Raw genomic sequence first — 26,846 nt, forward strand, 5'->3', positions numbered from 1 at the left:
AAATGATCACCGAATAAAAAAGTAGGTTAACAAATATTTAAAAAATTCAATATGGACTTTCAAAGAAATAGCAAAAGATCTGAAGGTTCATCGTCATACTATTTCCGAAGCCATTAAACAGCATAAGGAAGACTTGAACATTGAAAGTAAACATGGATGAGGAAGAAAAAAGGTCTAGCATATACTTGTAAGCCAAATTAAATCGAACAACTCTTTCGAAGAGCACCGAACACTTCTATCAGAAAAGCAGCTCGTAAAACTGTTCTGATTTGTTAGTGAGCAGAGCGAAAGCTAATGCTGGGTTGAAGTCGTATAAATTTCAGAAAATTCGGTAAATAACTGAGAAGCAAAAGAACGAGCGAAAAAATTGAAGTAAAATTTTATAAAAAAAACATAACATAAACATTGTATAAAAATCACATTTTTTATAAAATAATATAAAATGTTTATCTTTAACATCATTTAACGACCACATTAGTTTCTATATGTTTGCTGGCATTAAAATTTTGTAAATCGGCGTTAACAATACCATGTAATTTAACAACACAAATATAACAGTCATCAATGTGGTTATTCGGCTCTGTCCAAATCATAGGTACTCTAAACTTCAATTATTTTTGTTCATATTTAACTCAATACTACATATTGGATATTTCCCATTCTCATGGTAAATATCTGATATAGTTATGACACCAAAATCGTGAAAAGATGTCACTCAAGTGACATCATACCGTCCCATTAGCCTGTTGTTAATATTCTCAAAACTTTTTGAAAAGTTGTTACTTGAGAGACTTATAGTGCACCTTAACGAAAATTGCATTATTCCTGACCATCAATTTCGATAAAGTCTGGCACGATGGACTAATACTAGATTACTACCTGCGAATGTACATAATCTGCTAAAAATTACATAGAAGGAAGATCTTTCCTGGTGTACCACAGGGCAGTATTCTAAGCCGTTCCTATATATTTTATATACTGCAGATATGCCTACGAGCGCACTGACTCACACATCTACATTTGCGGATGATACCGCTTTTTTAAGTACACATGAAAACCCTGCAATAGCTTCTGAACAATTCCAGCCTCACATCGGCGATTTGGAAAAATGGCTGGACAAGTGGAAAATTAAGGTCAATGCAACAAAATGTATTCACGTTACATTTACTCTAATACGAGAATGTTGTCCTTCCATACAGATAAATAGTATCAAGTCTTGATCGCCGGTCCCACCATATTGAAGCCAAGGTTACACAAATAAAATTAGAGTCAGTTCAATTGTACTGGCTAATTGGCCCACTGCTCTAGCCTTGGAATACAAAGTGCTTTTGTACAAAACAATTATAAAACCGATATGGCTATACGGCATTCAGCTATGGGGAACAGCCTACTCATCTAACGTTGGAAAATTGCAAAGAAAGCAGTCAGCACTGTTAAGGACAATAACAGCTGCCCCATGCTACATTCGCAATAGTAATATCCATAGGGATCTCAATGTCCTCATACTAGGCGAGGAGATCAAACTCTCCAGTTTAAAATACCTTTCAAAACTAATGGATCATCCAAATCCCCTTGCCAGGGAGTTGCTGTCATTTGATTGTCATAGACGACTGAGGCGATTGGAAACACTGGATCTGGCCAGATAATCATTTAACGAGCACTCATATTGGACATTGCAGCGGCAATAACAACTTTAGTTTTAGTTTAGGTTAAATTTAAAAAAGAAAGGTTCAATAATGAAAAAAAGATAAAAAAACAAGTAAGAGTACTATATTCGGCCGTGCCGAATCTTAAATACCCTCCACCTAAATATGATGGTATAACAACTGAAATGATATAACAATTGTTAGAAAGAATAGGGGAGCTATGACCAATTATCGGCCAATCTGTATAAAATTTGGTACAGTGATTTCTATGTATATGAGTATTATTTTTGTCGAATTTTAGCATAATAAAGGTAAGAGATTTATGAGTACTTAACTGATTTTCTGAAGTGGACCTTATATGAGAGCTATGGCCAAATATGGACCGATATTCACAAAATCTTGTAGTATGATTTCTAAATATAAATTACGGATCTGTGTAAAATTTTGTTTTTATATTGATATTTTTAGATATTTATGTAGGTTATTGTGTTTTTCGGAAGTGGTCCTTATATGGGAGCTATAACCAATTATCGGCCGATCTTCATAGAATTTGGTACACGGATTTCGGTATGGGGACTATATATGACGAATTTTAACTTAATAGCTATATTTATAAGACATTTATGCTTATTTAAGTGATTTTCGGAAGTGAACATTATATGGGGGCTATGGTCAAATATGGGCCGATCCACAAAAATTTTGGTGTTGTGAATTTTTTAAGCACGAAACTTATTTTTCCTGAATTTTGTGTGGATACTGCAATTTTGTAGGCATTTACAGAACATAGAACCATATTTCGGGAAGAAATTTGTATGAGGGCTAGGAGAAATCATGGACCGATTCTTATAATTTTTGCCAGAGTTAGTCCTTTTAACATAAAAATAACTTGTGTTAAATTGTATGGTATTATCTGCAATATATTTGCACAAATAACAAAAACTATGTTAAAATTATCAAGTTTTTTTTAGGTTGTCTCACATTTTGGTTTATAACTCTGGTTCCACAGAACCGATTTTGCTGATTTTCAATACCAAACTGCTTAGGAGAACAATAAACATTTTTTTGCAAGTCTACCAATTTCGTTTGCCTATTTTGGACGTGAGCGTGTTTTACACAGACAGACAGACAGACGGACATGGATCAATCGACTAAGAATTTCATAATTCTCATTCACCACTTATGGTGGTGGAGGGTATAAATATATGTAGTTCTTGTTTACAGGATACGTCACGTTTATCCAAATACCATTTTTTATGTTCACATACTTAGTACTCATCAATCCTCGTGGGAGATTGTGTGATCGCATTATTTTTTGCTACTATTTTTGAGTTATTGAATTTTCAATTTGTAATATTTTCATAATGCCCATATTCTGTCATTATGGACATATCTCGTTTGTACGGAAAGTAAAATTTTATAAATACTATATTTATTTTTGGAATTTATATTTATGAAGAGTAGCTTGATTGAACGTTTCATTATTGCGTTTTAGTTTTGTTGTTGTAACCCCAATGTCCTATATATAGGAGGACTTAAAAAACACTTTTTTCAATAAATTTTTAAATAAACTATAATTGCACTGTTTTTTATCTCATTTGCTACCAACATAAATTTAAGAGTACTTTTAAAATTATCAAGCTCAAGCAATCGACATATCTGGGTTAAATAAGATAGCATAGGGTAACATAGAGACGTAATTGTCAGAAACCCAATTCTGTTGTCAAAAACCTATCTCTCGCAACAACAAAATACATGGTAGTCAATGTATTTTATTGTTGTATCAGACATATGATTTGTTGTATTTTTGTTTGACAATTCGGAGTGTCTCGTCTCTAAGTATAATTCTCTATGTAAGATAGTCACAAAAATATGTATTTAGAAAGTATCTTTTCAAAAGTCTACATTCAGGATGGTAAAAGCAGGTAAAATTAGGAATTTTGTGTTATCCATATTTATGTCTATTTATTTGTTTGTTTGTACCTTATAGGAAGCTAAACCACTGGTCCGATCCTCCTGAAACTTTTACTGTATATTTCTATATATTTGAAACGATTGATAGACTATTTTATATTTTGAAATTTTAAGTGGGCGTTAATAGTTATTATGGAATATCTGTTGAACTATCATTGTGAAAGTCGCAAAACTTCGCGTGATTTACTTCGGTATCATTGTGCACTGCTTGCCTCAAAATGGCAGGGATTGTACAAATGGGCGTGGCACCACCCATACAAAGTAAATAGCTATTTTTAAATATCAGCAGAACTATAATTGTGACAATATTCAAACTTTATAGGAATCGATTTCTTATCACAGTATGAGGTTTAACCGAAAACGGGACGAATCGGAACAGGGCTTGTGACACCACCCATACAAAGTAAATAATTATTTTCAAATATCTGGAGAACTCGGAACAGGGGATGAGTTATATATTTCTAAAATTGGTAACTAAAATTGCAAGATTCGTCAAACTTTGTCCGAAACACCTGTTTATAGTGTTACGTAATGTGTCTGAAAACGGGGGGTTATTAATAGTGGACATAGCACTGGACATATTATTGAATATAAGATGAACTGTATTAGAGAAAGTCGGAAAACATTGAAGGATTTATTTCTTTACCACTGCAAAGATTAGTACCACAGACGTATTGCAAATGGGTTGTGCTTCTTTTACTTTTATTTATGCTTACGATTTTATAATTTTATAATAGGGCCTTACATGGTCGGGAAACGGCAGATTTAAAAACCTATAGTCTAAACTTATCAGTACAAAATTAACATTTAAACTTACCTTGGTACAAAAGTACACAGAAACTAAAAGCATTACAAGTACTAATCCAATGGTAACACTTGTCTTCTTCATACGTAGTTTTTCAAATTCATCAAATATGGCCGTTAAAACGGTCATCATTTGGATTATCTAAAATATATTAAAATAAATTTCAGATTAAATGTAAGTTAAGAATAATATTTATGTTTTCTACTGACCACAGCCGAAAGTTCTGCAAAAAATAGCATGGCAAAGAAGAGAAAACTCCACAGATTCGGTAAACTGGTAAAGCTACCGAATAAATAGGCATAGCAGATGTAAATGAAGCGCATGTTGTGTTGCTCTTCAATTTGATCGTGTAATATTGCGACATGATCTGAAAAATAAGAAATTTAAATTATTTATTTTATATACTATGTATAAATGGTAGAGAAACAGTGTTCTTAATAATTCTTATTAAACTGAAGTCAATATAACTGTGTCCGTATGTCAATATAACTGTGTCTGTGTCCGTAACCAAAAACAAGTAAGAGAGCTATATTCGGCTGTGCCGAATCTTATATACCCTTCCCCAAATTATACTTAAAAATATTTTTTTTTTAAATATTTTTATTTAAACAAAATCAAAAATATTTTATTAATGTTTTCAAATTTTTTAAAAATTTTTTTTTTCCAAATTGTTTTTTAATTTTTTTTAAAAAAAGTTTATTAAATTTTTTTTTTTTTAAATTTCTTTAATTAATTTTTTTGGAAAAAGAATTTATGACAAAAAAAAATAGTTGATGAAAAAAAAATTTGGGTTAAAATATATTTTTTTCCTTTTTTGACCCATTGTTAGTCCAATTTACTATGGTCTTATATACGTCGTTGCAAAGGTCTTTGAAATATCTATCATTAGATATCCATATTGTCTATATTAATGACTTAGTAATCCAGATATAGGTCAAAAATCGAGGATGTCCTAGTTTTTTTCTTATATCTCAGCCATTTGTGGACCGATTTTCTCGATTTCAAATAGCGACTGTGCCGGAAGAATTTCGGAGATATTGATGTATGAATCGTGTATGTAAGTTATTTGGGGGCTTCGGAAAGTTGATTTCAACACACAGACGGACAGTTTTTTCCTTATATCTCAGCCATTTGTGGACCGATTTTCTCGACTTTAAATAGCGACTGTGCCGGAAGAATTTCGGAGATATTGATGTATGAATCGTGTATGTAAGTTATTTGGGGGCTTCGGAAAGTTGATTTCAACACACAGACGGACAGAAGGACATGGCTATACCGATTCCGCTATCTATAACGATCCAGAATATATATACTTTATGGGGTCGCAAATGAAAAATGTGGAAATTACAAACGGAATGACAAACTTATATATACACTTGCCACTCATGGTGAAGGGTATAAAAAAATGGAAGTATTCCCAATTTTATGCAATTTTTATTGTTTTAAATTAAATTTATTAGACATCAAAGGTACAAGTTTTAAAAAAAAAACTTTTCTACTTAAAATCTTTTTCATTATCAATTCGCCCTTATGTCGACTTAAGCTACTCTTCCATATGACCACAGAATATATCTAAAAATATAATGTAGATAATGGTAAAATGTACCGAAAGTGGCGATTAATTGAGAATTAAAAAATTATTTAAGATTAATATTAAAAACAATTTTAAGTAAAATAAATTTAAAAATAAATTTTGGTAAAAACAATTAGATGAAAAAATGGAGGTAGTTTTAGCTTATATCTCAGCAATTTTTGGGTAGATTTTTTCTATTTTAAATAACAACCTATGTTAGACTATAGCGGAAAAAAAATACAATGCAAACAATAAAATGACATAAGAAGATAATTAATGAAAAAAAGAAATATGCAGTTATTAGCAAAATAATCAAAAATATGTTAAAAAGCTAATATGCAAAAATATGCTGAAATGAGCAAAACTTATTAGTACCGAGCTAACATAAATAAATTTAAAGATTTTTGGAGAATTAAGGCACAATTCCGAGATGACATTTGGAATAATAATACGTTGGTAGGAAAAACGTTAATGTTCTGAAATTTATCTGCATAACAATTTTTTTTAGAATAAATCTAAGAAGTAATTTACAAATGTTAGAGGATATTTGTGTGGAGACAATTATTCACTGGGGCACTCTGCATTCTGTTCTTTTTTTTGAAGATTCTTTATACGGTACCAATTGTGTACCGATAACCATCATATTCGGAGTACTAATGAAGTGGAATTGCCTAGAGCTAAGACAAATGTAATTAATGAATAATTCCTATCCAAATTTGCTATCGAAAGTAAAACAAATAAGAAAGCTATATTCGGCTGTGCCGAATCTTATATACCCTTCACCAAATTATACTTCAAAATAAAAAATTTAAATATTTTTAGGTGAACAAAATTATTTTTTTCATTTTTTAATTTTTTGGGAAAAAAAATTTTTAATTGTATTTTTATATATATATATATTTTTTTAAAATTTTAAAATTTGTTTTTTTTATTTTTTTTTTAAATTTAAAAAAAAAATTTTTGTTTTTTAAATTTTTTGTTGGTGAATAAAAAAAATCGGGTTAAAAAATATTTTTTCCGATTTTGACCCATTGTAGGTCTTATATACGTCGTTGCAAAGGTCTTTGAAATATCTATCATTAGATATCCATATTGTCTATATTAATGACTTAGTAATCCAGATATCGCTCAAAAATCGATGTTGTCCTGGTCCTGGACCGATTTTGCTGATTTTAAATAGCAAACTTCTCGGAAGCATGTCTGACAGAATTATTGAAGATTTGGATCCCGAAGATATCAGGGGTCTTCAGAAAATTGATTTCAACAGACAGACGGACATGGTTTAATCGGCTCCGCTATCTATAAGGATCCAGAATATATATATACTTTATAGGATCGGAAATGAAAAATGTAGAAATTACAAACGGAATGACAAACTTATATATACCCTTCTCACGAATGTTAACGGTATAATAATAGCGATATTAGTATTTATACCCTACACCACCATAGTGGGGAGGGTATAATGCGTTTGTGCAGATGTTTGTAACGCCCAAAAATATTAGTCTAACACCCACCTTAAAGTATACCGATCGACTTAGAATCACTTTCTGAGTTCTGATTAAACGATGTCCGTCCGTCCGTCCGTCTGGTCGGCTGGCTGGCTGGCTGTCCATGTAAACCTTGTGTCGCAATTTTGAAGATATTTCGATGAAATTTGGTACATATCATTTTCTTGACTCAAGGACCAAGCCTATTGAAACTGGCTGAAATCGGTCCATTATTTCACCTATCCTCCATACAAATGTCCTCCCGAAATTGGACTTTATCGGTCATAAATGTTAAATTTATAAATGTATCTCCACAAATTCCGCTCCAAATAAGTTTTATATACACAAAATTCATGTCACCAAATTTTGTTACGATCGGTGCATAATTAATCATAGCTCCCATATAGACCAGCTTCCGAAAATCACTTTAACATGCATAAATCGCTTAAAAATGTTGGTATGCACATAACATAAATCACACGACCTAATTTCATGATAGTTCCATAATGGGTCATAGCCCACTTCCGAAAATCACTCAAAAATATAAATTATTGAAATTTTCAAAGAAAAATGTTTTTGCTCTTTTACTTAGTGTAGGGTATTATATGGTCGGGCTTGGCCGATCATACTTTCTTACTTGTTTTTAGTTAAATTTGAACTGTTTTTTTTCATGCAAAATTTTTTGGGTATTTTAAAATAAAATTCTTAATAAATGTGAAATTAACCCTAAGCTCTCTTTTGTTGTGTCTTATTTCTGACTTTCTGGTTGAATTTTCCGTTTTGTTGTATTCAGGGACTTATAGTAAAATTTCATGGATAATATTTTTGCGGAACATTTTAACCCCTTAAATCCCAGTTTTAATGGTGTTTTTTTGCTCATTTTTAAGAGAAGGACAAAAAGGACCCATGCCTTGAGGATTTAGAGCAGTGGTGCTCAAACACATACCATCAAAGCTTTGGTTGTGTTGGTAAAACAGCGAAGAATAAAAACAACAACACCACAACTGATTTGATTTTGTTCTCTGAGATGAAAACAAAGCAACAAACACATGATCATTATAAGACAACACACAAGTAAGCTTATAGTGTATGTGTATCAAAGTAACGTCAGCAGAATTTGCTTGCCCTATCACGCATGCTAGGGAATTGTGATATTGAGCGACACTGATTTAGAGGGTTAACATATTTTACTAAAATGTTATAAGAATGTGCCAGAGTTGGGAAACTTTAAATTCCCCTCTCAATAATCAAATGATCAAAAAATTCTAAAATTTGTTTAATAAAATTTTTAAAAATTTGTAAATGGAGTTTTGAAACTTCCTTTACACTGGTTACGCTGGAAAAAATTAAACTTTTGTTTGTTAAGGGCCACACTAATGGACTTACAGACGGATGGTGATGTAGCGTATACTAAATATTTAAATTAAGAAAAACTATTTTTCTTACTTCCTAATGACCAAATGATTTAAACATTATATGAATAAATTTATCAACAACCTTCTCAGAATTAAGCACCATCCTTTGAAAAACTTTATTAAATTACTTCCATTTTCGAGGAGTTTATGATGTTTTTCAGAGTTTATATTTGAGCATAATAAATAAATTCAATTTTAAAGTTTTGATTTTCTTCATAAAGATAGTTAAGTTTAAATACTTTTAATACATTTTGGTTGTTTTATTCCAAAATCATTTATAAATCATGTCATTAACTTGACTTTTAACGAAACCTAACAAAACATTGTATAACTTTAAACCTTCTTAATTCCTTGGTACTCTAACAATTATCTTACCCTCAAAATGATCGAAAGCTATGTGAGAACATAGCGCTGCCATTTGAGTCATAATCAGGAACGTGAATGCAATCCAGTATGTTGTCTTTTCGCTATCATGACGGAAGCGATTATGACTGGCCAGCTGTAAAACACTGCCACAGCCAGGACCCAATAGCCACATGGGCATTATAATAGCTGCTCTCATACCAGCCCATATGGCTGAGTGATTGTCAGTGTAGACATAGGGTTTTAAATAATCCATGAAGGATTCCCATGTAAAACCCACATGCATGAGTAAATGTGTAAAGATGGCAAAGAAGAATGTCATCATAAGAATACATAAACAACGAAGGAATTTTCCTATCTGAAAAATTAAAGTTTTATGAAAATGTCTGATATTGAATACATAAATTTTAAACCTACGAAAGTAACTCTTTTTAAAAGTATCAGCATGGTAAGTAACCAAATACCCATAACTGCACATAAAATTGGCCAAGAGATCGATAGAGGATTTGGTGAGTTATCATCCGAACGTATAATGGTGCTTTAATAAAAAAGAAAGAAAACTGTACTTAATTTTAAATTTAATTTGAAAATTGTGAAAGATAAAACTCACCGAAAAAACTCCACTGTTGCATGAGGAAATAACTCTTCTTCCTTTAAACATAAATATTAAATATTTTTAGTTCTTATATAAAATTATTAAAGAAAAACACTTACATCTTCATCATAAAAGTCGTGAGTTGAACAATTGACAGTGTTCCATGTGTTATTGCAACTCATCCATGGTATCACAGAATGTAACGAATTGGCAGCATAGACTAAAGGAACTGCAGCAATGATGGCATAGTAAGACAATGATGCTAAATTATGTAGTAAAATGGAATAGCCAATCCCTGTAAATCATCAAGTGAAATAAAGCTAATATTAAATATTATTTGCTAGAAGGAGTAGAGTGTCTTGTTTACAATTACCTTTAAAAATAGGTGCTACTCGAAATACCGTTATGGTACCCGACGACGAGAATTGTCCCAGAAATGTTTGTATACCAAATATTGGTATGGCATATAAAAGGATGCCAAGTAAATAGGGTATTAAGCCGTATCCTGGAAAAAAAACAGTAATAAAAATATATATAATGTTTATGTTTTATCTTAAGTAGAATAATATTAAGACATTGTATTGCAGAAATTTATAAAACATAATTGGAATATTCAATTATATTTCAGAGACATCCAATTATATTTTAGAAATATCTATTTTATATATCTATCAGAATTTTCTATTTAACACACATATCGATGGCTTAATATAGAAAGGCCGTATCTCAACTTTTAATTACTTTACAGGAGAAGCAAAAAACTCAATAATATCAGAAAGCGAAATTGAAAAAAAAACAACTAAAAATTTGTAATATATCAAAAAATATTTTTAGAAGAGTTGTTTGTTTTAATATAAACCAAAAAATATGCATTCCACTTTAAATGAGTTGGGGTATTTTTATAAATACTGTAAATCTGTTATTCGTCAACATATGAAACTGAATTTTTTAAGGGTGGTCCATTTGAGTTTTGTCTACCTGAATATGTAAAAAACCCGATTTTGAAAAAAACGAGATACGACCTTTCTATATTAAGCCATCGATATTCTTATTCTCTTTCGTTTAGTCGTCTCTGAGACAGCGACGAATGCACATTAGAGTGTCCCAATTTTTTATTAATATATATATAAAACTGTAGTTAAATGTGAAATGTTGTCTTTCTGTCATGATTGAAACCCGTTCCGACTTGCGATTTAGTTTTTCACTTTTTGTAAAAATGTTGCCATTAAATAATTACTTTTTTGTCTTCCTAAGAAGACAAAAACTCATATACAAGTAAATATGGATATATTTTAAGTAAAAATAAGCTTTTATTTTAATATTTCTCAAAATATGTTAATTTTGTTCCTACATTTCTTATTCTAGTGACCTGAGACACGTTAATGGCCTGGCGATTTTTTAATAACATTAACATTAATTAACCAATTTTTGTGTTTTATATCTTATTAGAACGAAAATTACGTACACATTTCGATTATTTTAAAATAAATTACAAAAGTAATTATTTAATGGCTACATTTTTACAAAAAGTGAAAAAAATTGCATTTTTCCCCTTGGAAATGTACCACAAAACTAAATCGCAAGTCGGCACGGGTTACAATCATGATAGAAAGACAAAATTTCATATTTAACTATAGATTTTTATATATAAAAAAAATAGAGGGTATGCGTTCAAAAATTCCAAAAAAAAAATTGGGACACCCTAATGCACATGCTATTTTTTCATGACCACTGAACGAAATATTTGATTTTTTGAAATATATTTCTAACTTTAAAAAATCATTGTTTCGGTTTTTCCCTCAATTTGCTTCTGTGAATTCTTTTTTTTAGATTTGAAATGATTTTAACCCGGCAATTCCCAGTGTCACCTACAGGTGACAAAGATTAACGGTAGTTTTAAACATAGAAACAGATATCACTGATAAATATTGATATTATTTATATACAGATAAGATCCTGTTTTATATCTGATTTTATTTTGGCAACGCTAGAATTTTATTAACTAGGGGATTTTTAAAAATCTTTAAGCAGTGTTTTTGATTTTAACATACTGGTGTGGGTCTTATGATAAATAAGTTGTGATAAAAATGCCAAACGGTTATATATCACAATAATTTTTTTTAATAAATACTGCTAGATATTCAGGCTAACAATGTGAGCAAGTATTTTTAGAAAATTATTTTTTTTCTGCCCAGTGTCACCTATAGGTGACCCCGCTATAAAGTCTCAACCAGCTATATTTTTTTTTATTTTAAACTTATTTATAGTGTAAACTAGACGTATTTTTACTATTTTTAATAAAAACAAATTGTTTCTCCCTTTGGCGAGGGTATGGGAATTGCCGGGTTAATCAAATCAACATAATAAAATAACAGAGACTGAAAATAACGGGTTCACTTTCATTTCAATGGTAACTTCTCATTCGCAGCCATTTAAAAATATTTTTTTGTGATATATCACTGAGAGTGTGATTTATTCGAGAACATTTTAGGTTTGGGGTTGAGAGAAACAGAAAAGAAACAAACACAAATAATCTGGATGAGTGATTTATTATTTATTTTTTTCGAAAAGGTCAGCTTTTGACTTTTATTTGCGAACATGAAAAATAAATCGCAAAAATGCATTTGATGCAAATCAACGCTTAAATCTATAAAATTTATCAAAAGATTAATAACAATTTAAAAAAAAATCTCATTTATGTTACTCAGACTTCATTACATCATACTTATCATATTATTTCCACAATTTGTTAAAAATTACTAAAAATATGTTATTGTATGTAAATAAAAGAGAAAGTAACAGTTATTAAGAACAAGAATAAATAAATTGTTTATCTCACATCAAACCATCAAAAAACAACAAAAATGACTAAAGGCCATGCCAAACCATTTAAATAAAAATCGTTTTATAACTGTTATTTTCAGTGATTTATTTTTATCACAAAAATATAAATCACAATTTGGGCTTTTTGATATATGGACGAGTTATTTTCTGTAAATAAGCCAAAATAAATATTTTAAATATTTACAAATTTGCCGAAAATTATTAATATCAAACTCTCAATTAATAAGCCATAATAACACTATGCAACAAAATCAAATTTTTTCCAAAATTACAATGTCCGACCGATAAATTTTGATAGAGGAGACAAAAAAAAGACACGTGTCGCGTTTTGAAAGTTTACATCTGAATTTCATTTGAGGGCGCGTTAAAATTTCCCAACTCTGACACATTGTTATTGTTAATCTTCATAAGAAACCATATGATCCTTACATTTTAGGTATAAAATGTGTTCAGCAAAGTTATGTAAAATGTTACGGAGAATATTCTTGTAGAATATGTTAACCCTCTAAATCCTCAAGGCATGGGTCTATTTTGTCCTTCTTTTAAAAAAGAGCAAAAAACAACATTAAGACAGGGATTTAAGGGGTTAAACTGTTCTGCAAAAAAATTATACGTGAAATTTTACTATAAGTCCCTAAATACACCAAAACGGAAAATTCAACCAGAAAGTCAGAAAAAAAAAACAAACAAAAGAGAGCTTACGGTTAATTTCGCATTTATTAAGAATTTTATTTTAAAGAACATTTTAGGTATAAAACGTATTCAGCAAATTTATGTAAAATGTTACGAAGAAGATTTTTGTATAATATGTTAACCCTCTAAATCCCCAAGACAAGGATATTTTTGTCCTTCTTTTAAAAAAGAGCAAAAAACACCTTTAAGACAGGGTCTTTTTTGTCCTTCTTTTAAAAAAGAGCAAAAAACAACATTAAGACAGGGATTTAAGGGGTTAAAATATTCCACAAAAATATTATCCATGAAATTTTACTATGAGTCCCTGAATCAACCAAAACGGAAAATTAAACCAGAAAGTCAGAAATAAGACACAACAAATTTGGAGAGGAAGTCTTCATTAATTACATTTATTTAGCTCTAGGAAATTCCACTTCATTACCATACGCATATTTCAGCTATAAGCGTTCTTCAGTGGGTGCGCATGTTAAATTTACTTTAAAATAAAATTCTTAATAAATGCGAAATTAACCCTAAGCTCTCTTTTGTTGTGTCTTATTTCTGACTTTCTGGTTGAATTTTTCGTTTTGGTGTATTCAGGGACTCATAGTAAAATTTTACGGATAATATTTTTGCGGAACATTTTAACCTTAAATCCCTGTTTTAATGGAGTTTGTTGACCTTTTTTAAAAGAAGGACAAAAAAGACCTATGCCTTGAGGATTTAGAAGGTTAACATATTCTACAAAAATGTTATCCGTAACATTTTACATAAATTTGCGGAACATGTTTTATACCTAAAATGTAAGGATCACATGGTTTCTTATACCGATTAACAATAAGAATGTGCCAGAATTGGGAAAATTTAAACCGCCCTGAAATGAAATTCAAAACGCCTATACAAGTGTCTTTTTTTTCGTCTCCTCTATCAAAATTTATTGGTCTGACCTTGTAATTTTGGAAAAAATTAGATTTTGTTGTATAGTGTAATTTATTAATTAAACCAAATGATGATATTGAGTCATTATAGTCTTCTGATTATAATTGTAAATATTATTAGATACTATATCATCAACTTACCTCCCAAAAACGACGATACGAATAGTGTTAATTCGGAAAACACAATTGTTCCAAATGCATGACTAGTACAGGCAAAATAAAAGTCAGCGGCCGTTGACCAGCGACCTCGTAATTTATCGTATTTGAATGGTTTCTGCAGCGTGTCATATGTTGTGGCATTCGTAATGAAATTATTGTTAAGCCCTATTGTTGGGGGCGTTGTCTGTGAATGTCTGCGATGGCAATTTAATGTAGTGCCTCTGCGTGTCATCGCTTCATCATCATGATCCCCGCAGCCACCACAACCATCTCCATGATCATCATCATTACGGTTAAGCGCATCCCCATTTGCGCTGTCATAATTGTATTCATGTTCATGTCCAAGTTCATGTTTATCATTTGTACTCGCATTAGCAGCGGACGATGCTGGCATACAATTGCTTAAATGTTGTTTTGCCTCGGAATACAGTGATTTCATGTCTTTCTTATTCCACACTCTCTGACCCACTGTCACCGCTCACGTCTCTGATAACACCATTTAGGGGTCGCTGTACGTTTGAAGTGGAACTTTTTTGCCGCTGCTCTCAACTGCTCAACTGCTCAGCTTCAATTAGGTTTTTTTAATCTTGAAATTTAAAATTAAATTGAATTAAACAATTAATATTTTGTATTCATTTATTTTTGCTATATGTATTTGTAGGTTTATTTATTCTACTTTTCTGCTTGTCTCTCGTTATAAAGTATCAATTGTAGTTGTTAATCGCTGGAGATAAAAGTAGCGTTTAAATTGAATTTGAAATTTAGATTTTTGTGGTTCTTAGTTTACAGTTTACAAAACCAGTACTGGCAACACTGAGTTCTAATATGTAGTTAAACTTTAATGTAATTATAGCTACATATTGGTTTAAATTTTATTATGAAAACCTCTAGATAAGGTTGTTTATCTTATATTCGATTATGTGTGTAAAACTAGAATTAAATCTTGATCAGTTTATTTGTTCAAACTCAAAACTAATTGCATTTTAATTTATTTTCAATTCAATTGTTTGTATCTGTACAGACTAGTTATTTAAAGTGGTAATTAAACCATGTTCAAGTTAAATTACAGTTTAGTTTGTTTTTAATTTATTTGTGTAATAATTTTTCAAAAATGTTAATTAGAGTCTGTTGTATAATTGTTCAGAGACAAGTTGAGGTTATAAAATCGAATTGGTGTAATATATTTTATACTCTATTTATACATTTATTATTAACTTAAAGTATTTTGATCCAAGAAATGTTCACGTGATAGTCTATAAGTTGGCCGTTTTTAGGGTCGCTTTTGATTGAATAATCATCTATTGTGTTTATGGACTGCAAACTTCTCTTGAATTTATAGTTCTTCATCTATTCTTTAACATTGGGTTCGACGAAAACACCTTCCACGAATTCAACCTAAGACAAACGGGTTTCTAGCACATCCGTAGTTTCTCAATCTAACAGCTCTGTAAAATGAAACTGGACAACTGGAATTTGCTTTGAAACTGTTGAAATGTTGAAATACTTTAAGCTCTTAACATTTTCTTAACCGATCATATATGCCAAGAAAATGTAACAATCATTCCTGTAGTTTTAAGATTCTATTCAAAGCATCTGTAATTAAAATGGAAAGTAAATTCTCTCGTACATTCCTAAAGTATTGTATCGTGCTTCTGAAACTGAATTCGATCAAATTTGGTATTATGTTTCCCTCTTAGAGATCAGTGTACTCAAAATAGTTTGGAAATAAATCTGCAAATCTCAGTTGCGGCGCAATGCTGTTTCGAAGTAGATAATCTCAAACATGTAAAATGGTTGAAATGCCTGCCATGATCGATGTTAGGAGTCCCGAATCAGTATCCCCTTCAACCGTAGTATTGCTTTAACCAAACCTTTAATTGGTTGAACATAGATCCATCAGGTCGTGCTAAAAGAGGCAACCTATCGTCTCGAATCTTCGATTAGCACCTCCCCCTTGCTCATTCTAATAATCTCTTCATGATATGGTACAATCAATCTCCTGGATTGCAAATCGAACTACACCATTTCCAATTGTATTTCAGAAGTTTCCAATTCAATTTCAGAAATTTCCATTTATATTTCAGAAATTTCCAATTATATTTCAGAAATTTCTAATTATATTTCAGAATTTTCTAATTATATTTCAGAATTTTCTATTTATATTTCAGAAATTTCTAATTGTATTTCAGAAATTTCCAATTGTATTTCAGAATTTTCCAATTGTATTTCAGAAATTTCCATTTGTATTTCAGAATTTTTAATTTATATTTAAAATGTTTCCAATTGTATTTCAGAATTTTCCAATTGTATTTCAGAATTTTCTATTTGTATTTTAGAAATATCCATTGGTATTGCTCCTTTTTAAGTATAAAATAAAAATTCTGAAATACAAATGGAAATTTCTGAAATACAATTGGAAAATTCTGAAATACAATTGGAAATTTCTGAAATACAATTAGAAATTTCTGAAATATAAATGGAAAATTCTGAAATATAATTAGAAAATTCTGAAATATAATTAGAAATTTCTGAAATATAATTGGAAATTTCTGAAATATAAATGGAAATTTCTGAAATATAAATGGACATTTCTGAAATTGAATTGGAATTTTCTGAAATATAATTAGAAATTTCTGAAATTCAATTGGAAATTTCTGAAATACAATTAGAAACTTCTGAAATACAATTGGAAATGGTGTAGTTGTGATCGCCCCTACACAATGGGGCACAATCAAAATTTGTTTGGAAATAAATCTGGCATTACTAAACGGCTGGTTTGATCGGACGTAGCCAAGGAATATTCGAGTTTAAGTTATTAAAATGGGCCCTAGAAATACTCCAGGGGCGGCGCTATGGGGGAAGGCGCTTGTCTAGGTCTTGAAAAAACATGCTTACGTGTGCTATTTATCTTTTATAATTTTCAAGATATAGGCATTTGAAAATAGAAAATTTTGCCACATCCGCTTTTTTAAAAATAAAATGGCATATTTTTTAAATTTTTTTTGTAGATCAAATTGTTCCTAATATTTGCAATCCTATTAAAATTTTGATACAAATTTTAGTTTTAGAATCTCAATAAATATATAATAAAATCTTCATTTATTAACAAAACTCAATGACATTTTCAATGTTTTTTAAGTTTGTCATTCTAAATACCAAAGTGTAAAAAACCTTGTCAAAAGTTCAAGGGAATTCCAAAAAATTTAAGCAAAAATCCCAAAAATAGTATTTTACAATTTTGCCCATAGGGTCCACATTAGGCTGGTTCATAAACAAAAAACTTTGGATTTTGTTATAGGACAACCGGAATATATATTAAGCACCGTGAACAAATGGCACATAATTTTTTTTATTAAGGTTTAGGGGTCGCTACCGGCCCCCGAAGTTTGGTGTTTTAGAAAAAATCACTGCCTTTCTAAGTTTTTCTATGTGTGTTATTTTTTTATTTTCGATTTTTCAATTTTGTGTGAGGTTACGATAAACAAAAATCTGAAAAAAGTTTGAGCTCGATCGATTAAAAACCTGCACGAGGGTTAAAGTTCGTGAGAACAAAATTGGGGGAAAAATGCAAATTTTCAGTTTTTGTAAAAATTTTGCCATTAAATATTTATTTTTGCAATTTAATTTAAAAGAATCGAAATGCGTACGTAATTATCGTTCTAATAAGATATAAAAGACAAAAATTGGTTAAAAAATGTTAAAGTTATTAAAAAATCGCCAGGCCGTTAACGTGTCTCAGGCCACTAGAACAAGCAATTCAAGAAAAATTAACAGAATTAACATATTTTGAGAAATATAAAATTAAAAGCTTATTTTTGCTTAAAATGTATCCATATTTACTTGTATATGAGTTTTTATCTTCATAGGATACAGTTAACCTATTAGCAGGTATAACCAAAAAAAAAAATATTTTTTTTAACGGAGTTTCAAAACTCCAATTTCAAATTTTTTAAAATTTTGTTAAACAAATTTCAGAATTTTTTGATCATCACATGTTGATTTATTGACAACATAATAGGAAATAAAAATGTGAAAAAAGTATGTCAATACCTCCTATTTTGGAAATATTTTGGCGAATGAGCCCAATTTCCTTACTGTTATTAATTTTAAGTAAAATCTGTTCAGAATATTATAGTTCTGGTAATTCTAAATATATGCTGAAAGTTTCCCTTAAATCGGAAAACGTTAACCCTTAAATTGTGAAGGTCAAAAGTCAAATTTTTCAATATTTGGAATTTCTAATGGAAATATTATATATTTTTGGTCCGATTTTGATGAAACTTAAGAAACTTATGTAAAGAAAGTGTTTTTTAATAAAAAAAGAGTTATGTCACCTTTTCACCCAAAAAAAGCAAAAATCTACTATTTTTTTAATTTTTATATTTAAAATCGTTTATTTTTGGATCCATAATTGATATTGCTCTGAAATATTTTATATATTAATGGTAATTTAGTTGTCTAAGTAACAAAAAAAATCGAGTCCATTCGGTCCAAAAATACGCCCTATATTTTTAAAAAAGCGTGGCAAGGTATGGCAGAAATTTAAAATTTCATTTTTCAAATGCCTATAATTCGGAAATTATAAGAGATAAATAGCAAGACCTCGCCGCTTTCCAAAAATATAAAAATATTTGAAATCGGATGGGAAATACAAAAATGGCACGTCTTTAAAAATTTTATATATCGAAGGTACCCTACTTTGAACACCCATAGCGCCGCCCCTGGAGCATTTGCACGGTCCATTTTTATAACTTAAACTTGAATACTCCTTGGCTACGCCCACATCAAGTTTTATCCTGATCGTTTAGAAATACCAGATTTATTTCCAAAAAGTTTTGATTCTGCCCCACTGTGCACTGTCATTTACATTAACTTTAAACATTTTGCGCTTTTTAACGATCTTAATTAAATATTATTTTTTTTTATTCTTATGGGAAGTAAATTAATTAAATTTAACCCGGTCATCAATATTGTCAACAAAGCAGTTTAATATTGTCAATAAAGACTAAATAATGTAATTAAAATATGTCACATTTTAATAATTCAAACAAGAATATTTGTTTAAACTTAAATATGTATCTGCACATATAAGTAAAAAACCAACAAAATACACTAGGGGCCTAAGACAACAATAAATAAAATTAATAATAATAAACGATATGAGCCGACAAAGTACTCACTACAAAAAACCATAAATTTAATTAAAAAAATATTACGCACACTTCAGCTACTATTTATTGTACATATTTATTGTTATTGTTTAAATACAAAAAAATAATACTCACATTTTAATCTCAAGTGGGGGAAAAACTATAGAAATGTTTAATATTTAAGTGCCAATGACGATTGGATACTTCTGTTGACCGCAAGACAGACAAAAACACTCAGCGTACGTACTTATTTCGTGAGCTGCTTTAAACACCAACCAAAAGTTCTTGCACACTTTTTTAATTTATGTAAATTATTTAATTGTTTTTTTTTTTTAACACAACTACTGCAAGTTTGATTAATTTGAAACTAATTGATGAGGTTTATGTTTTGCTTTTCTTTTGTATTGATCGATAGTTAGGGAATCGTTTTGTGTCTGTGACTCCAACATTGACTACCCAGTTAAAGACTGAACGCTGAACAAAACAAAAAAACATTACTAAAATGTGTACGCAAATTAAATATTCCAAAAAATAACAATAAGAGATTTATTTAAAACAAACAAAAAAAAAAAAGTGAAAATTAAAAACAAAAATGATGATAATAGTGACGTCTACATTTGTTATTGCACAACAAAAGTAGAAGCACAATTTGAATACAATGTAGAATTCGACTTCAAAGTAAAATTACTTCATGTGCTAATCATCATTACCCAGTACTTCAATGCCGAGGGGAACCACCTTTTTGATTAGAAGTACTAACATTTTCTTGGATTTAATATGACATAATTATAAATGGAATAAATTATTGTAATTAGTTGTGGTATTTGAATGTTTGAGCTAACAAAGGCATTTATTTGCATTATTTCCAGATTCGCTGTAAAATAATAAAAGTGGTTTTAATTCCCAGAAATTCAGAACAATCGGTCCTAACGATAACTTTAGAAATACTCATTCTGTTCTGTCAAGAAATTGTGCTACTTCATCCGGATTAGTCCATAAATCCCTTGGTCTAAGGGCGGGTTTTTCAGTTCAAGATCAAATGTCAATTAATAATCAGATTTGTTAAATCTAAAAATAAATATAATCTAATGTTAATTCTCTTTGATGTTTTTGGGTTCTAGTTTAATCTTTGTAGTATAGACATTAGGGTATTCAATCGACTAATGATCGTTCGATTAATCGAATAATTTCTTACGAATAATTATTCGAACAATTTAAAAATAGCCATTTTCGAATAATGAATAATTCGAACAGTTTTATGTAGAATAATCGAATAAAACGAATAAATGTTCATATATATTTAAATTTATTATATTGCTTAAAACTTTTCACAATTCCAAATTTAAATAAGTAATAATGACTCACAAAAATTGTATTGTTTCTGAAATTCAACAAATAACTAAAGACAAAGGGACTTTCGATCACTGTAGATGAGTGTTCCGATAGCTCCTTCTATAAATATATAAATATTACAGCAAGAAGTTACAATTCTAAAAACAAATCTTTCAAAATCTTTAACTTAGGACTTGAACCAATGAAAATAAAATAGCTGGCGAAATATTAGAAGAATCGAAATTAATAATCAAAATTTTAACTTAGATTTAAGTGGAGTTGAATGAGATGGAGAATGTGATTATGAAAAGGTCGTCGAAAGTGATATTGAGGATGACATTTATAATGATTATATTGAAATAGATGAAGGCCTTGATCTTAAAATATATGTATATAAGTGATGTTATTAATAGCGTACGTAAGTGTTGCAAAATATTTAATAAATCGAATGATTGAGTTCGTCTTATACATGATTTTGAACATCATTGGAAATTTTTGTCTAACATGGTAATAAACTTTTTGCATATTTGTAAATGCGTCAATCATGCACTGTCTGACTTCAAATTAGAACCGTTCACTGACAATGATATCAAACTTTGGACAGATTCCCTTTATTGTGTAATTCCCCAAGACCACTTTATCAAGCAAAGATTCGGCAACGTTGATAGAGCTTGATATATAATACAATTTGTTATAAATAATTTAGAAATAGTGAATAATTAATTTACTAAAGAATAAGTTACTCAATTTAAAACCCGAATTAATGAACGACATAAAAAAGTTCTTAATTCGTTTTTATTGTATTTGAATTCAGGATAATGTCCAACTAGCTCAAATTTTTGTAGATTGTTCGGGAATTAATCTGATCAGAATATTTCTGTAGAAAATTTAATGATGGACTCTGTTTTCGATTGTTTTTTAACATTATCAATACTTGAATTGTTAACTTTAACGTTAGTTTTTGTTTTTCTTTAACAATAAAATATTGTTATGAAATTGTACTTGAATTCAAATATAACGGTTTTAAGGGGCTGATTTAAAAGTAGCATAATGCTTTCAAATAACAGTGCTGTAATAGCAAACTGTAACATATCTGTGGGCATTATTAAATAAAAGCTTTCAGTTGACCATTGATCGTAAGTTGGCAACGCTGTATTCGAATTCGAATATTCAGTTAAAGAACATTGTAGAAATAGAGTTTTCTAGATGGTTATGCAGTGTTATAAATAGTGGCAGAGGTTGCAGTCGTGAGTGAGTTTATCAGATACGCTTTTCGAATAAACATCAACTGAGTGCCTTAAAGTGTGTTGTGTTTTTCAAGTAAATTCGTGTACATTATAAATTGTGTCTGTATTTCTGAGAATTTATAAACGTGTATAAAAAACATTGAGTGGCTATTTAATTCTGTGGTTGTTGTACATTTTATATAAATAAAGTGTTGTTACAATTTTTAAACTACTAAACGGCTTTTATTTGCAATCCGGTTTATTTAAAGGAAATAAACCAGCGTTTTGAAAAGGTTAAAACGTAACAATATTTAAAAACTGACATCAAAACTTCATTACTTTTTTAAAACAAATTAAATTATTCGAATAATTCGATTAATTTTAAACGTGTGATTTAACAAGTTAAAGTCTCTTATTCGTTTTATTCGAACAAGAGAAAAATCGAATAATTCGAATACCCTAATAGACATACTAAACGTCAGAAAATGACACATTTTGTTATCAAAACAGTTAGAAATTTCTGAATACAGCAAGCAAAAATTTGTTTAAACTATCGTCATATATTAGGACTAGACTTGTGCTTAATAGCTCATTTCAATGACCTCTCACTTTAGTCCATAGTTCAAACATTAACTATGTAGCTCTTCTAATTTAATCGCTCTTTTTGACTTTTGAACTACATACATATGTATGTATTTATAAAATAACAAGAAACGAGTGATACATGTCTTATATTAAAATTGTCTCTCTGTTCTGAACTAAAACAACAGATATGATACTAGAGCTAAAATGCTCCTTTTGTTTTTAATTTGTTGTCAGTTGCCGTATAATTCTGAGAACAGATTCTATCCATTATGACCCTTATTTTTGCGGCATTAGGTCAGAATTCAATAAAACGAAGCAATAAAAACAACGAAAACACGCATTTAGTTAAGAGCATAGTTCAAAACTGAACTAAGTGAGCAAACGATTTGAACTAGTACAGTTAGTTCAAATAATGCAATCGTTCAATTGAACTAGTTTGTTCATAAACTAACCAAGTCTAATTAGGACATTATGACAATATGACCTAATAACAGACCGTTTGAATCCCTCAAATATATTTTCATGTCTTTTAATTTGTCCTTAGCATTGGAGTATGTTTTTCTTCATAAATATTTTTTCATCAACTGTTTGTACTTTCAGATTTTTTTGCAAAGATTAACCTGCAAGTATTGGCTACTTAAACTAGCAAGCAAAACAAAATAATCGACGACACAAAAACAACATTCATAGATTAAATTTAATTCAATCTTCAAGTCAAAAACCCGCCCTAATTGATAGTTGGCTGGGTAGTTAAATATTTGGGGAGGGAGTATCATGGAGACCCTGACAAAATGAAGGCCAGACATTTTGGACGTCACGATCAATGCGGAACCAGTAGGCATTAAGGATCTTGCTCCATCCCAACCTCAGTTGTGTGAGAACAATTCTTGTTTACCGCGACCTCAAAATACGACATTCATGCGATAACATATAACCGCGGTATTGATGGCGTGTCTATGAATGTCGTTCAAAGCTACCGAATACGAATTACGATCCAATGCATCCTGCACATACGGAGTTCCTTCCTAATATGCCTCAGGGAAGTTTGCAATCGGCGACCTCAAAATATGACGTGCGTGCGATAACCTGCAAGTGCGGTATTGATGGCCTATCTATAAATGTATGAATTACCATCCAATGGATCCTGTTCATACTTCTGTATGTTCTCCTCGTAAGTACGAAGTTCCTTCCTGACATGCCTCGAGGAAAGCTTCAGCTGTGTATGTTGAAGCTAGGATGACTCCTTCGATGCCATTCCAGGAGGAACTGTTTTGACAACCTGATGTTGGGATGTTTCGAGGTTACTGCTTGCAACCTGCGACACTCCTTTAGACATTATTTTGGTAGCTTTCAATGAAGGTGACCACACTGCTCCACTGGGTACCACTCAATGAAAGTAACCACAATGCAGCATGGCAATCGACCACTGACCGACCAATGATCTTTTAGGTAAGTTTATTTATACATGCTGTATGTACTGCCGGCTAGCGCTTTGGAAACCTTGTTTCTTCTTCGTAATTTTTGCATTATTGCAGTGACAAATGAGTTGAGGAAACTGTCAAAGGTGACCCCCATACTTGTTTGATGGTTCATAGTCGGAGCTTGTACCCCATATACAACGAAACCAATGATGAGCTTTAGCTCTTTCGTACAGGTAGTGAAAACTGATGGTGAAAACTTCGTAATTATCACTTTCACACCCTGTAGAGTGGCAACAGGACTCCAGCCTGAAGAACTCATTGTTTAACTCTATGTTGTGGTGAGCGTTTGCCTCTAAACTCTACTAATGACAGACGATTCATGTCTTCATGTTGTTGGGTATTGAGGACTGCGGGATATCCTACAAGGAATAGAAAAAAGGTCTAACACCATGACGATCATCCTTTCACAATGCCTCTGCTGAGTTAAGCTTTGAAGGATCTGTGTAGCGATGACGTTTAATGCTGTGGTGATGTGCATTTTACGGAATCCATGGTGGTGACAAGTCTGCTAGGGAGAAGAGCATCAACGACAAGTGATAAATGGAAAATCTGCCTGTAGGATTGTTCCTCTGTCGCTTCCTTCCCAGGCTTGAAAATCTGAATGACTAGCATTTTTTCAGTATACTCATCATGGAATCCATGGTGGTGACAAGCTACTGGTGGGTCAGCTAGTGGAGGAGAAGAGCTTTTACGACAGGTGATAAATTGGATATCGCCCTTCGCAGGCTGGAGAATATGAATGACTAGCATTATTTCATGAACTGGGTATTATCGGTCTACTCATCGTGGATATACCGTCTGGCTCAATCGCCTTCAATGGTTTGGCAGCATTGATGGCCTCTGGAATCTCTGTTAGAATGAAAAGGTGTAGTGTATCCGAGACTGGAAGGTTGTGTAGGTTGCGTACAAGACTACGTTTCGCCTTGTCTCTGTCGGGTTGCTCAATAAAAAGCCGGCAGAACGCAAGCGAACACCTTTCATGATCAGATATTGTGGTGGACTCTGTTATTCTTCTTCATCGGGTAAGAGAGTGACCGACCTGTAGACCACAACTTACCAACTCCCGATGTAGTTCTTCAGGTGATCTAACCGCTTCTTCCGCTTGTTCTCATTTATGGTGATGTATAGTGAACTTGCGAATTTACCCATAATCCGTATGGGAGCATCGTCATTTGGACAGTATAAGTTATACTTATTAACTTCTTATCTCAACACATTGAGCTTCAAGGTATTGGTTTCTATTATCCAGATCGAGAGAAATAGATCTATACAGCACCGTGTTCCGTATGATCAATCCCTCCACCGTTGTCTCTGGTGGGGTCTTTTCAGAAAACGTTGTACCCGTTACAATTGTGTATGGTGACATCGCTGCCGGAATTTATGACCCAATTTTCACTCGAAACTGATTCATTGTGATAACCGAATTTGAAGTTCTAGTGACAGATGAATTGTAGCATTTTGCAGCCATAACTTGATGATTGATTCATTAGTAATGAATCACTCAAGTAACAAAAATTAGGTTGTCATAACGTCTCTGTTTTGTCTGTACATATATGTATACATATAAGTTAGTGTTGTAAAATGTCAGTACTTTTGACTACTCAATACATTTGTTTGGGTACCCGATACTACTCAATACTTTTTCAATCTGAATGATTTTCGAAAGTGTGAGTTATGATGACTAATTATGAACCGATCGTGCTGTAATTAAGTCGAGTGATTTATGTCTATATGAAAGCTATTTATGTTGAATTTTATGTATTTACCAACATTTTAAAGAGATTTATGCTCGTTTAAGCGATTTTCGGAAGTAGGACTTATATGGGAGCTATGGTCAGTTATCGATTGATCCAAAAGTAATTTCAAATGCGACTTCATTTCACATAAAACTAATTTATGGAGGAACTTGCGTATAGAAGAAATTTATGGCAACAAAGTCTTATTTCGGGAGGACACTTGTATGGGGGCTTGGTGAAATAATAAACCAATTTCAGCCATTTTCAATAGGTTTCGTCTTTGGGCCAATAAAGTGATGCTTTCGATCGGTATATCTTGAAATGGGTGATATGGTGGAGTAGGGTATAAAAATTCTTACTTCAAAAACAGAGTTGCATTTTTTTCACCGACAAATATTGATATTCTTCCATATTGAACTCAAAAATACAACTCTTAAAGTATCGAGTATTTATATTTTGGTATTGAGTTCCGGAAAAAATAGACAGTATTGAGTACTGAGTATCCAAATACTCAATACTTTTACACCACTAATATAAGTCGTGTAGCTCTAAAGAGCTATAATTGTCCCGGTAGGTGATTTACTTCTTAAGAAGACTGTTGATATGAAGCATTGAAATGTACAAAAGAGAATAAGTTGTAAAAGTGTTTTTTTATATGCTCGATGTGGAACTATTGTAATCAGAACTATACCCAAGTGTTATTAGCGATATCATTATCAATGTTATGAGATAGTAACGAATTAAGCTAGAATTTAATTAATAAATTCGAAGCTCTGTCCTCAATAACTTAGCTAGCAGATTTCTTCAGAAATTCTTTTTTACTTTTTTGCCTAGTGTGCCTTAGTTTTACCTACGCAGAGAATTT

The 26,846-nt window shown here is 31.0% G+C and overlaps 1 protein-coding gene across 2 annotated transcripts in view; it reads right to left on the reverse strand.

Moving 5' to 3' along the window:
* The window catches only part of LOC135951050 (sodium-dependent proline transporter-like), a 46,378-nt gene that overhangs the window by 2,224 nt on the left and 17,308 nt on the right, over nucleotides 1-26,846 (reverse strand). The window contains exons 1-9 of one of the 2 annotated variants that reach the window (XM_065500614.1): nucleotides 19,757-20,083; nucleotides 14,454-15,057; nucleotides 10,232-10,363; nucleotides 9,978-10,153; nucleotides 9,874-9,914; nucleotides 9,681-9,801; nucleotides 9,276-9,621; nucleotides 4,632-4,789; nucleotides 4,435-4,563 (exon numbers count right to left, since the gene is read on the reverse strand). In XM_065500614.1, coding sequence (XP_065356686.1) covers nucleotides 4,435-4,563; nucleotides 4,632-4,789; nucleotides 9,276-9,621; nucleotides 9,681-9,801; nucleotides 9,874-9,914; nucleotides 9,978-10,153; nucleotides 10,232-10,363; nucleotides 14,454-14,910 — 1,560 coding nt within the window. In that variant the 5' untranslated portion in view covers nucleotides 14,911-15,057; nucleotides 19,757-20,083. Of the gene's footprint in view, nucleotides 1-4,434; nucleotides 4,564-4,631; nucleotides 4,790-9,275; nucleotides 9,622-9,680; nucleotides 9,802-9,873; nucleotides 9,915-9,977; nucleotides 10,154-10,231; nucleotides 10,364-14,453; nucleotides 15,058-19,756; nucleotides 20,084-26,846 lie in introns of those variants that run through there. The other variant, XM_065500615.1, reaches the window with a different exon arrangement.

This window comes from Calliphora vicina, chromosome 2 (assembly GCF_958450345.1).
Source record: "Calliphora vicina chromosome 2, idCalVici1.1, whole genome shotgun sequence".
Classification (NCBI taxonomy): Eukaryota; Metazoa; Arthropoda; class Insecta; order Diptera; family Calliphoridae; genus Calliphora; species Calliphora vicina.